Consider the following 13,480-nt stretch of genomic DNA (forward strand, 5'->3'; position numbering starts at 1 on the left):
ATAAAACAGTGAAGCAAATATGCAACTAGATAGGAAATAGCAAATTGTCAAACTACCCAGACCCCTTATTCTATTTTGATCCTAAGTGGTGCATACATCTAATTTAAATTCAGAATAACACTTCATATACTATGTATTGCTAGCTTAGAACTGTTTTCACAGTTTTACATTAAGATTTCTTCGTATTTCTTATTCCAAAGAAATAGATCTGTTCTCTTACAAATAAGTTTGGTTTGGTTGTTTTTATGTTCTTTTCCTGATCTAATGCTAAGAATTTTAATGTACTTAATCTTCACTTGATTTATTCATCTGCTTGATTGGTTAGACAGTGATCACACATGCAGATCTTCCTAGTATGTGCTTTCTCTTATTTTCTTTTTGAGCTTGAAGTCCTGTGTGCTAAATACTTATCAGTAGTCATCTTGGTTAGGTCTATATTAAATTACAGGACTTTGTTTTTCACTTCCCTATTTGAGTTAGGTGATTCCATCCAGAAGGTTATTTGACTTGTCCATTATCATGAAAAACAGTGTTTCCAAATAACTTTCTTCATTTCTTATCTATAATTTGCTTTCTCATAGCCCTTTCTGACTGCTTCAAAATTTTCTTACTCAAATTCCCATGGTCTGACTCTTCCTTCAGCAAAAGAACAGGACAACCTGGACACTATAACTAAGTATTTTGAAGTTCCTGGAATTGTAGACTCCAGTTTTCTTTCCCCCAAGCTTGACTTTCCTAAACCCCCCTCTGTGTCATTACTTAAGCAAACTTTCCTTTGGATATTTTTCAGAGCCAGCATCCTGTGAGTAATATGGGGTTTTGTGGTTCTTTAATACCATTTCTCTTATCCTGTTTCTTATCCTATTTCTGCACCCTGGAAGACTTCCAGTACAGCTCTCCCTCTAGCAATGCAGTTGTCAAAATGTTTAAAGAGTAGAGAAGTTACGTTTTAGCTCTTTACACTTTTAAATGAGACTAGCTTTCTTGTACTTTTTTGTAGAATTTTTGAAATACAAGGAAACTTTTCCAGCACCTGAAAATCATTACACAAAGGGGTAAATGCTACAGCAGCCTCTGCACCATGAGTAGGTTGTCTGCATGCCAGTGAAAGGTCTGGGGACACAAAAATGCTAACTGCTTGACATAAATCTCTGTGCTTCAGGAGCTATAATATTAGATGTTCTTGAATTCCCAGACCTTCTGATAGCAGCAAATAAAGATTTTTGCACTACTTCTAATATCCAACCATGAGAAGTGGTAATTCTCAGGAGTACAAAGGAAAATATATGCATATGCATGGGATCAGTAGGTTTAGTGGTATAGAACTATCTTGTCTACTGAGCACCTGGGTCTGCCTTACAGAACTGCAGCTGGACAAAATCCCCAGGGAGGACAGGGCAGTGGGGTCTGACCATCCCATCTGACAACTTCAGCAACTGCAGCTTAACCTTCTCATGGTAGAAGTCACCGTGAAATGGGCATGAGAGGGAGAGCCTGAAATGTTTGCAATATGCAGGTAGCAACTAGGATTTGCATGAAAAGGCAAGGAGCGGACTTTATAGAGAGACATTATATTTGGGAAGTGAGCTTTAGGACCCTCTGGCACAAACCACCACAGATGGTCCAGAGGACATCTGCTGTTCCACCCAGAGAGGAAGCTCTTGGGGTTACTGCTGGCTGGTAACAGGCCTAGCACTATAAATTTTCTTGCTCCATAAGATTTTTGCATTCTTTCAGAGGAAAAAAAAAACATATTTATAGACCACTGTAAACATACATCTGATTCAACCAGATTTACCTGTGAACAGAGAAAAGGAGGCAGCAAAGACAGCTAATAAGGTGTGTCATACTGACTAACTATACAAAGGTGTGCCACATGTGTCACTGACTAACTACAAAAGGGAAAGCAGTATCTTTTTAGATGTTAGACCTTCTACACAGTTATTTCTGACTGCTTCAAAATTTTCTTATTCGAAGTCCCATGGTCTGACTCTTCCTTCAGCATAAGAACAGGACAACCTGGAACATCTGCAACACCTGGGGACTGTGCAGAACAAGATTTCCTTTCAGACCTCATGGCCATGATTATCCATTGTCTTTAATTTCTTGTATCCTCCTTCATTCTTGGAAATGTGCCTAAAATACTGCTGATTAGTCTGGACCTTTTAAAATCAACTGATTCTTTCCTGTGCAACAACCAGAAGCATAATGAAAATACAATCATTAATGGGTAATAGGTTTGTGCTCTCCAGGAAAGACAAGATTAAAGCGTGGGACTGAGAAACATTGTGGTAATAACCAACAGTGAAATAAAGATTATATGGATGAAAACATAAAGGATTTTGGTCAGTTGTATTGTGGGAGGATTGCAAAAGTGATTTCACTCAGGAAATCTCTCAAATACTGCACAGGCAGGTGAATAGATATCTCTATATTTCCAGTAAATTCTTATCACTATGATTACAATTTTCCAGGTGTTTGCTGGAGGCCATGTGTAAACAATAATGATAAAGCTCAGTTATTACAACATAGCCACATGTAGAGGAATAAAAGACAATGGAATGACAACCATAGGTGGGATAGAGGTTTTTGCACCCTGATGAGTTGAGTTGATGATTGAGTTAATAGAAATGGGACACATTCGGTGGAGTAGTATCTAGAGTTTCTGCATCAAATCAAGTCACCTTTTGGAACAATACAAAAAAAAAAAAGTCTGGTAGAGATCCTGTGATAGCCTGATGTGATGCAGCCATATGAAAACAGAAATGTATTAAATAGAAATGTAATAAACAGTGTTCAAGCAAGAGTTTACCTGGAGTATAGTGTGCAATTACAGCTGTTCACACAAGAGAACTAAGCATGCTGAAAAGCAGAGAAAGTAATCTAAGATGCTTAGAGGGAAGAAAGTTTTAACATGATCAGAGGCTTGGGATACCTCTCCTATGAAGACAGGCTTAGAGAGCTGGGGTGTCACCCTGATTCTTAAGATTTTCTAAAGCCTTCTGAGTTTACATTCTGTTAGAAAACTTTCTCACACAACTTTCTGTAAACAACCTATTGTTTTGCATTCCTTCATAGGGGTGGAGAAACTTGATGGACTAGTAGTTTGTCCAATGTCTTTGGAGAGGTGGCACATTCACTCTCCAATCCACTGTCACCTTTGGAAAAGTATAAAAGTTGGAGTCAGAAAATAAATGACCCTTTTTTACCTTGCAAATAGTAGTGGCTCACATTGTGCTTTCACGTGTCCTATAGCAACACTGGGGTTGTTCAGCCTGGAAAAAAGAAAGCTCTAGGAAAATGCTTATTCCAGCCTTTCAATACATAGAGGAGTGGGTTATAAGAAAGGAGAGACTTTTTACCAGTCAGTAGCAATAGGACAAGAAGGAATGGGTTTAAACTAGAAGAGGAGAGATTTAGGTTAGATGTTAGGGAAGATGGTCTTTACTGTGAGGGTGGTGAGGCACTGGCACAGGTTGTCCAGAGAAGTTGTGGATGCTCCTTCCATGGAAGTGTTCAAGGCCAAGTTGGATGCAGCTTAAAGAAAGCTGGTGTTGTAAAAATGTCCCTGCCTATGGCAGGGGGGTTGGACTAGATGACCTTTAAAACTCCTTTTCAACATAAAGCATTCTGTGGTTCCATCTTTCAAAAGGAACTTGGCTTTCACAGCCTAACAAAATGTTGCATGTCCATAATATTGCATGTTAATACACCAGAGAAAAGCCATTTGAACTAATAGCCACTACTGGCACAAGAACAAATGGGTATAATCTAGCTATTTATAAATTTATCCTGAAAAGAAGGTTTCTAAGCATCGGAGCAACAACATTTTGAGACAGCTTTTCTAGTTGCAGCACAAAATTTAATGTGGTTAAAGAGCATAATCACAACCTGGATTAAATTATGTGATTGACCAACTAAGCAGAACTCCTATGCTTTCCTGTGACCTTTATTATTAGTGGGAAACATAATACAAGGTTATGGGCAATAAATGTATAGCTCCTATATCCTAGATAAGGTTCCGAGTTCAGTTCTGCGTTCAAAATGCATTTAATGCTGCTGATTTTTTCACTTAATGCTCAGTTTCTGTGTCTGTTGTCCATTAACAACACTTGTGAACCCAATTATGTTTGGCTTTACTAATGTTTAAGTACTTAATAAGATTTCCATCATTAAATATGCATTATTCTTTTAATAGAAATTTTCTGAAAAATATTTTTTCAGTAGATTATATCTTTCCAATATATGTTGGAATATAACAACAATAACAACAATCTTGTTACAGCATTACATTTCAGCTTTTCATGCTGATGTGTAATGTCCATTCCCCTCTCCTGTTAGGGTTTTATTGGTTGCTATAGTTACCAACCATTGCTCCGTTCATGTCATTTATATAGGCTAAATTCTTAGTGACCCTAAATCTGTTATCATACACACCTTGTTGTTTCTATATTGTGAGATGTCAAGGCACCCAACATGTTATGAGGAAGACTTCCAAATAAATTAGTAGAGCTTGTCTGCATGACAGTCTGGATTCACAGAGCTGAATCCCTCCATTCATTGCCATATTTTTACATCCACCTTAAGAATAAGTCAGCCAGGTCTTGTACATGCTGTAACACAGTCTATCTTGATATTTATTATTTAATCTATTAAAACATTTGGCTGTCTCCACACACAGTTGGGGGACCAATTAAAAGTCCAGAAAAACTGTACAAAGTTTCTCATGTAATTAGACGTTTCAGGGCATGCTATTAAGGGCCATCTGTTCTCCTGGATGACTGAGTATGACTGAGAAATAAGATGTTTCCTTCTGTGCTTGAGGTTCCGTCTGTCTTGATTCTATATTTGATTAACTCTGTATGGGGGTGGGGACTGAAATTATTTATAATGGTCTTAATCAGTATAGCAGGTTAAGTATGATTAGGGTAGGATATTGAACTGTTTAGCATTTGAGAAACCTTTTATTGTTTCAGCGCAAATAACTATCTTGAATATTTTTCTAGGAGAACCTCCACTGCTTTTCTGTTGTTTACATTTCCCCACCACCTGTTTTTTTCTTTTGTCATCAGTAATCCAATTTTGCCATAGAATAAATGGTTACAACTAGAGAAAAATCACTACCATTTAATGCATTTTGAATTTGGCTAGTAAAGCCAAACAGATCTGAGCAGTGCAGCAAAACATATGCTGTAAACTTATGAGAACTGGCTTGCTTTCCCCTCAGTAACATCTGTGCAGGCTCACCAAAGGTAACGTAGAACATGCCAGACTGCCGCAAAACGGGGAGATACCCAAATTAACTTTTAATTTAGGTATTGCTGCTGTTCTGCCAGCTGTGATGTGCCAATACCCTTAAGAGCAGATTTCAGTCGCTTTTTATCAGTGCAGCTGTCTGCCTATACTTTTTCCTCTAAGTGCCTCTAAATCCTAACAGAGCAATGACACGCAGCAATACTTTTGTTTAACATTTCTAACAACAACTGATGGTTCAGCTAGAGTTTTGCATTAGCACACACACATTTAAAACTTAAATCTCGCTCTAAATAATACTTCCACTTCTTTGTATAAATTTATGCAAATAAGATCAAAGGTCTCATGCTCTGCATATAGCAAAGTATTTACAAATCTGTGCCAAGCCAGGACATCTGGTCATTTTGTTTTGGTTATAGCAATGTGGGTTTTTCTATCTACCATGCTTTCTTTGATATTTCACCCACTTTATACACAGCAGCAAGTACAGCTATATCGATATTAAAACAACATGTTCACTTATTCACTTAAATGCAATATTGTTTGAAAAATTAAACAAGAAACAACAGTTTATGACACCCTGTTGCACACTTAGCACTGCTAATGTCACTGCCCTAGCATCACTCTTAGGCATGTAAACCCTGGCATTTTCCCAGGCTTCTGGTTGATTTTAGGAATGGTTATCATAAACAGTTTAAAACTAGGATTTGATGGTAATTGTACACACTTAAAATAGAAACATATGACCAAAATTTAGATACAGTTAGCTATCAAGGAGTGAGTTGCCTTTCACTCCCTTTAGTGTCAGCAAATAATATCAAGGAATTTCCAATTTGAATTTCCAATTTGTAGTAATTTTTTGTGTCATTGGGTACCTCACTTGGAGTGAGGTATATCACCCAGGAGGCCACATTCCTCATCCCTATGAAGAGTTCAATCTTAACTTCTCTTCTAATTCCTTGAAGTTAACTTCACTGCTCTCATGTGTTTCCTTGGACTGCAATGTGATCAACTCAGTATTTTTCAGCAATTAGTATCTAACTCTAGAGACTACTTTGTTTTCTCTCTTGAGGAGAAGTTGCATGGATCTTTCTACATAGAAAATATAAGTGCAGCTATCATGACCATGCAGCTACAGCTGTTAATGATGCACACCATAGTGAATGTGATTCATACAGTCATCTGGAATTTATTATCTACTGTGAAGGAGATGTGGACTTTTTTGTGTAATCAGAAAGAGAATATAAATTCTGTTTTAAAGAATTTTTCCTGAAATGAAAAGCCTAATTTCTCTTATTATTATTCAAAGTGAGTAAAGTTGTTAAAAGAACACCACAAAATCTATTAAAACTTTGACAGATGTTCTGGTGAAATGTAAAACTGTTCTTTTTACCTTCAGGAATAACATTATTTCATTATTGTGATAATTCTATGATCAGAAAACTGGAAAAATTAACTTTGATGGATTTTCTTTTTTCCTGGAATGTTTCTTTCATAAGAGAATAGCACAAGAAATCTGGAAGCATAAAGATTTGGCAAGTAATTAAATCATTCAGAAAGTGGAATTTTAATCCTTATAGGAGCTTTACTTAAAGTGTCATCTCACAAATGTGTTTTCATCTTGGGAATGGTCATGTTGGCTGTCTGCTCCCTTGATAATAATAATGTACATCTGTTCTCACAGTTTTCATAAAATGGAGGATAGTACAAATCACTGCAGGTTATATAATTACTACATAGTAAAAACACTGGGTTTATAGATTTTTTAATATAATAAGAATACATGTTACATTATAGAGAAGTAAAAAAATGATATGCACATGAAAGTCAAGGCTTGAAATGTATATATATGTAATTTTCCTGCTACACTACAAGCAGGATGGGAAAAGGTGCGTTTTCTGGCCCTCTTGGCTTTTCTGAGCCCTGGTAAAAGCATCTAGGTTTTTCAAGCTCCTCCCCTGTCTCAGCAAGAAACATGGGGAATGTTTTCTTATAATTGAGACAGTAAAGCCTCTGCTATTCAGTGGCGTAGTTTTCCATTACAATACTTAACCTATAGACACGGCAGATCATTTTCCTCTCAGGATCTAAATTAATTACGGTTTTTATCCTATGTAAAAATTCCTTTGTGATAATCTGTTGTTTTGCATGCTAGAGAGGACATCACAGGAGATCACTACAGCCCAATCTGGCTGCAAGAACCTGTGAAAAGTTCAGAGCTGTGACAATCCTACTCATGGGGGAATTGCAGGTGAAGTAATTTGTCCCCCAATGACCCTTGAAGCTTGTGTCCCATCTGCCTCATCCTGTGGAGCTCCAAAGAGCCTGGTGCATTTCTCCATTAGAATGAACATCCAGTGGCACAAAAGGGGTGCTCCTGCTCTGAGGAGCAGAGTCCAAAAGATACCTGGGGAGCAGTTGTCCAAAAGATACTTGGGGAGCTTCCCTATCAGTGGGGTTAGTAGCTTTTTGTGGGTTTAAAGCTTGCTTTTGTTGAAGAGCAAATGAGAATGGATATGTGAAAGCTCTCCTGTTAGGCAGAATAATATAGACTCTGTGTTCAAGCTGTATTTTAATTAAGGGTATCAAAAATAGAGTGTCATACAGACTGAATGCTAGGGATGATTTAACATGCAGAAAGAACGACAAGTGAGAGCTTAGCAAACTAATATAGGCTTGGAAAACAAGATTTGATGACCTTTTAATCACTGACTTTCTCAGTATGTAGAGAAAGATCACTTATTTTCCTAATGCTTCAGTTTTTTTCTGTACAGTGGGGATAATAAAACTGCTTCAAATAAGCCTTTTAGGGAGAAATGGTAAATATTGGCAACTGCTTACATCTTTGATTGAAGAATCATACTGGCTATTTACTTTGGGCAAGTAAATGCTATGTGTAGATACAGAATTTCAAAGTATAATAGGTCATGAAACCATGATGTGGTAAGGCATTCCTCTTGGACTTGTGAACTAAAAAAGCCAACTGGACATGAAAGGGCCTTTGACAATCTTCAGAGGAAAGAACAAGTTAGCAGCTTTAAATCTGAAATTATAGATAAATACATTTCCCTTCCTTAAACCCCCTGTAGTTCCAATTAGGGATTCTACTTGTCACTTCCCTCCCAAAGTGTGGCACAATGCTGCTATGCATTATTGAACATGCTGCTGTGCCCTACTTGACCCCAGAAGTGACTGCTTTTGGTACTGGATGAAATGAGTCACACAGATTTCTTGAGTACTTCACTGAGAGATTGTGACTAGCTCAATTAGAGAATGCTCAAGAAGTGTTGTGAGATACTTGGATTACATGCATTATGTAAGGCCAAATTAATTATGAGCATTAATACAATCTTGATCTAAAGAGTAATTTGAATAAGGGATGAAATAATAAGAAGATACTTTTAAGTCCCATACAGCATGCTTTGCTTTTCCATATAAAATATCTCCCTCATCATTTAAAATGTTTTTGTGGAGCAGAGCAAGGCAGTGCCACTCAGAAGTGCCAGGAAATTGCACTGTCAGATGTGAGTCATTGCTGAACTCCAGCACTCGTTTCTTTGTTCACCTTTCAAGCACAAGACAACCTGTTCCCTACCACAGAGTTGCCTGCAGGTACCTTGATGGAACATGCAATGAGGAGGCTGCTGGACAAGGGGAGGTTGATTTTTTTCTGAAGTTTGAGGAAGTATCTTTATTTCCTGTGAACACCTGGGGTGACGTGGCACAACCATCCTTGTCCTTGGGTAAAATCCTGTTATTTCTGAAGTCAAAGAAATCAAAGAAATCTCCTCTTTTCTCTTTTAGTGAAACCAGGATTTCCACCACAGACATATTTCAGTGCCATGTTCTTTCAGGTACGGAAATAGTGAAGTGCTGGAAATGACATTAATTTCTGAAGCCATGTAGTCAATTTCCCTACCAAAGTAGAAGAATCAGACTGAATGTATCTGACTGATCACCACATCTGTCTTGGAAGTTGGATGGCCAGCATGGGTTTCCAGTGCAGCTTTTTGCATGGTAAGCTTTATACTTTTTGTGGATACCTAGAAAGTTTGGTAGCAGATTTACTTTAATTAAATCTGAACACAAGGAGATCAGATTTCTAAGTCTAAACTTTGTATATTTCTAGGCTAGATTATTTTGATTAAATACACATATCCACAGCGTATTTAAGACACCTATTTTAGGATGAATTGACTTATTCCCTAGAGCTGAATTAACTCTTAGGAGTAACTGACTACAATTAGTCATGAATTTCATAATTTTATACTTCTTCTTTGTAAGTACTCTAGGGTTTTAAGGAAATGGGGCTGGAATACTAAATTATTTAGGGTTACTGAGCTAGTTACCACAGAAACGTGAGCAGAGAATTGTGTTTTATCTTTACAAGCAGGGTATCTCTGCAAAATTTTCCCTTTGATTACTACCAAATGAAATATTTTAGATGAATAACCATTTTCTTTTCAGGTATTGAACATCTATCTCTAACTTTTCACAAAAAAAAATCTCTTTACTTTTACTTACTTTTACTTACAAAGAAGCTTTTTACTTTTCACACAAGCTCCACTTATAAGACCAGAATTCCACAGGCAAATTTCATTTGAATGTAAAACCTGGGGTGACTGTCAAAAGCCAAGCATAGAAATGGTTTTCTGAACATTTAGTTCTAGTCCATTTATTTTTGTTTACTTCTGTACTTCATTATAATGAGATACACGTTTTTGTGTATCGAGGACTATAATTACTCGTGTCCATAGAGCAGCTCAGCAGAGAGTATAATTATTGCTCACATGTTAGCTCAAGGCAAGAATTAGACTCAAAAGTCTGACATGGTCATTACTCCTACATTTTAATTTGTTCACCTCCTGGTAGCACCTAACAGATCACCTATGCCTGTCCTAATTTTTCAGTACAAAGAGATTAAACTCCTGCCTCTGTATCCTTTTTTTGTGAGGGAGGTAGTCATACCTGAGAATGAAGCTGGCCATGCTCACAGAGACGCAGAGCTGGTTCTGGGACAGGACCGCAGGGCAGCACTGGGCAGCACAGGGCAGCTGGCCACATGTGCAGCACTGCCAACATCACAGACATGCCTGAGGCTGCAGAGACCTGACAGATGGTCCTGGGTGCACAGGGGTGGAGGGTGTTCTCTTTTTTGGTAAAAATCAAGCAAGGTCTTGTGTCAAGGTAGGCATTTGCCACAGCTGGTGAGATGTATACAGTCTAGAAGTGACATAGCCATTGCTCATGAGCTGCGTGTACCAAAACCTACTTTGATGTGGCTGCCAAAGACCCCTTCAAGACAGGGGCTACAGCAGGGATGACCAGAGAGTCTGTACTGTATGCTCTCTGTAGGTGCCATTCATGCCCATCTACCTCTAAGGGCAGCTTGCTCCAGAATTCAAAAGCACTTTTAGCACAGGAAGACACTGGACAGTCCCTTACTCAGTTGAGGAATGGGAGTAGAGAAGGGCTGCTGCCTAGTAGAGGTCCCCATCCACTGCTGTACACTGGCCTGTGCACTGCTGACCCTTCTGGTTTTTTCTGTTTTCTGTCTGGGGCACCAATAAATTTCCTGAGAACTCTCACAGCTCGGTACAACAAAAACCTTCAGGCTTTAACGCAGTGTATTGAGTTTGTGGTTTGTGCTATTATGTTGGGCAAAACAAAACAACTTATAAAGCCACATGAAACTTCAAACATCCCTCCTTTTCCTATTACCAGTGAATCCTGGGTCTCTAAATAATTTAAAAATGTCTGGCACTTAAGGCTTTTTGGCTGGCTTTCTCTGAGTTTGTGTGAAGACTGTCCTCCACAGCAGGGAGCCCTGACCATTTCAGTGCTATATTGCAGGGCATGTATGCATGCTTCCCATTGTTTTTGGAACTACAGACAGAGCTACAATGCTACAGTTGTGCAAGATTCCTCCATAAGGCCCTGGTAAGGTACATGAGCCTACATAGAGGTGACTACCCTGCTCTCCACCTATGACTGAATGAATAAAGGAACCACTTTTTCCTCTATATTCATACAACTAACAAAACAGTAATAATTTTCAGAAAATTGTCTTCATTGCAGCTATGTTGAAAGTGGTAGGATGAGAGTGAGTCAGTTGTGAAAATTAAACATTCTAATTTAATATATTTTAGTGATAAATGTTCACAAGCAAGCAGAAATTAAGTTTGTTCTCTATATTTTAAATTAATTTTTATTCTTCAGTTTATAAGACTCATGTCTCACTGTATGATTTTAAGTGGTTTCACAAAATTGTTTCAAAATAAATGATTCTGTAGAGTTTGCATATACTTGATATATATCTGTGAAATTATTTGTTCTTGTGCATGTTTTTAGTTACAGAATAAAGACTGCTTAAAGTTTTATTGAGAAAATTCAAGTAATTTTCTTATAACTAAATGAAAAGCATATCATTAAAAGAAGATTTAAAGGCAAGAAAAAATCCTTTTATGAGAGCACAATTCTTGAATAATTACTTCAGCTCTGGCAGTGAATGCTTTGTTATTTAATGAAATCTTAGTATGCAGTACTTTATCCCAAATGTGTCACGAATTTTCAGTGAGAGAAAATGAACTTTGGTCCTAATGTGTACTCTGGGAGTGAGAGGCACATGGCAAATATTATAGCAGGTCACTTTGAACGTTATTTGCTCAGGTATCAGTAGTATCTGGGGTGTCAATAACAGCAATTTCAGTTTCCCTGTCAGGCCATGCAGGAAAAAATGTGTCACTGTCCTTTCATTCCTCACCCACAAGCTATGGATCTCTCATGCTGATACACAATCCCAGGTCTGGCCCCAGCATCCCTCACCGTGACTCAGCTGCAGCTCTTCACCCGCCTGTGATGTTACCGAGCCCTTCTGTGCCCGTTCCATGCGATGCTCGGAGGTACCACCACACTGCTGGCTGCGCCTGAACCCCAGGGTGCAGCAGTGTCGGCACTGGGGCTGCAATTCCTCTCACCTAACCTCAGCTTTCTGAAGGTTAGAAATATAGATACTACTCTATTCCCTTTCCAACTAATGGAAGGAGACAGGAACAGCTGGCCAACACTTCTCTGGGTGGACCTCACCGCTCTCCAGAGCTGTCTGTCCTGCACCTACAGGGACATCAGCTGGCTAAGGCTAACTGCATGTGGCACTGCCTGGTCTCAAGAGTTTGCAGAGACACAGCTTGACCTTAATGTGCACTAAAATGATTCTAGCATTAACAGAACCATTTTTGGCAAGCACGATGCTCTACATAAGGAAAGATCTGCACATGGTCCTCCCTGTACTTGGGCCTAATATTTCAAATGTTGCAGATTATAAGATGCAAGTGCAATACAAGCAAATAGTTTTCTCAGTGATGAAGAAACATCATTAAAAGCTAGTGAAATACTTTTCTAAACCATTTAAAAGCATTTTGCCAATAGATCAGGAGGTCAGGTGCAAACTAAGTTAAGTCAAAAGGACTAAAAATATTGATCTTTGAAAATTAATAACATAAATAAAACAATACCAACATTACCTGAGCAAAATTAAAGTTGGAACCAAGAAAAGTAGAAGCAAATTATGCATATTTTTCAAAGATAATTGCTGGAAGTATATTTACATCTCTAAGTATAAAGGGGAAATTGAAAATTACATTATTTATATCTCAGTACTTTAAAAGTAAAATTACATATATAATTCCAATGAGTATAAGTTCAATTAAAAGCCATATAGCATAGAATAACTGTGCTCTCATAATGTGAATTGCTTCCTAATAAGTAAGTGAACCACTGAGCAAATTTTTCTTATTCATAACTGCGCAGAAGAAGACAGGGGTAATCAGTGGGACAAAAAAAATCTGTCAGTGTCCAATATGAAGTTCTTGTTTAGAGCCAAATTAAATTTTGTCAATTTTTGTCTGTCACTATTCTTTGATTTTTATGTTAAAGATATATTTGAATAGAAAGCCATTTGCAAATATTAAATAATCTAAAATTTGATTAAATACATTCATCAGGATGTAATTTTAAAGATCTGGCAGTTTATTCAATATATTTTAAGCTCTTTTTGGAGGATAAAAAGTCACTCACTTTCTTTCTAGCATTACCAGTTACTTTTTTACAAATACACTTTCTGTACCTTATTTCTTCATGATGGAGGTGTTTTGACTAGTGTCACAATTTTAAAAGTCAGTGAAAAATCTGTTTCACTGAAGTGGAAGCCCTAATTAGGCATTGCTTT

The 13,480-nt window shown here is 37.7% G+C and overlaps 1 protein-coding gene across 5 annotated transcripts in view; it reads left to right on the top strand.

Moving 5' to 3' along the window:
- The window catches only part of MEI4 (meiotic double-stranded break formation protein 4), a 145,870-nt gene that overhangs the window by 44,965 nt on the left and 87,425 nt on the right, over window positions 1-13,480 (top strand). For 3 of the 5 annotated variants that reach the window (XR_014953642.1, XM_031504411.3, XM_085574769.1), the window contains exon 2: window positions 9,058-9,270. Coding sequence is in view for 4 of the 5 variants with exons in the window: in XM_031504411.3 (XP_031360271.2) it covers window positions 9,195-9,270 (76 nt within the window). In the remaining variant the exon portion in view is untranslated. Of the gene's footprint in view, window positions 9,271-13,480 lie in introns of all 5 variants that reach the window. The other 2 variants (XM_077782323.2, XM_085574767.1) reach the window with 2 other exon arrangements.

Source organism: Lonchura striata, chromosome 3 (genome assembly GCF_050655825.1).
Source record: "Lonchura striata isolate lonStrDom1 chromosome 3, ASM5065582v1, whole genome shotgun sequence".
NCBI lineage: Eukaryota > Metazoa > Chordata > Aves > Passeriformes > Estrildidae > Lonchura > Lonchura striata.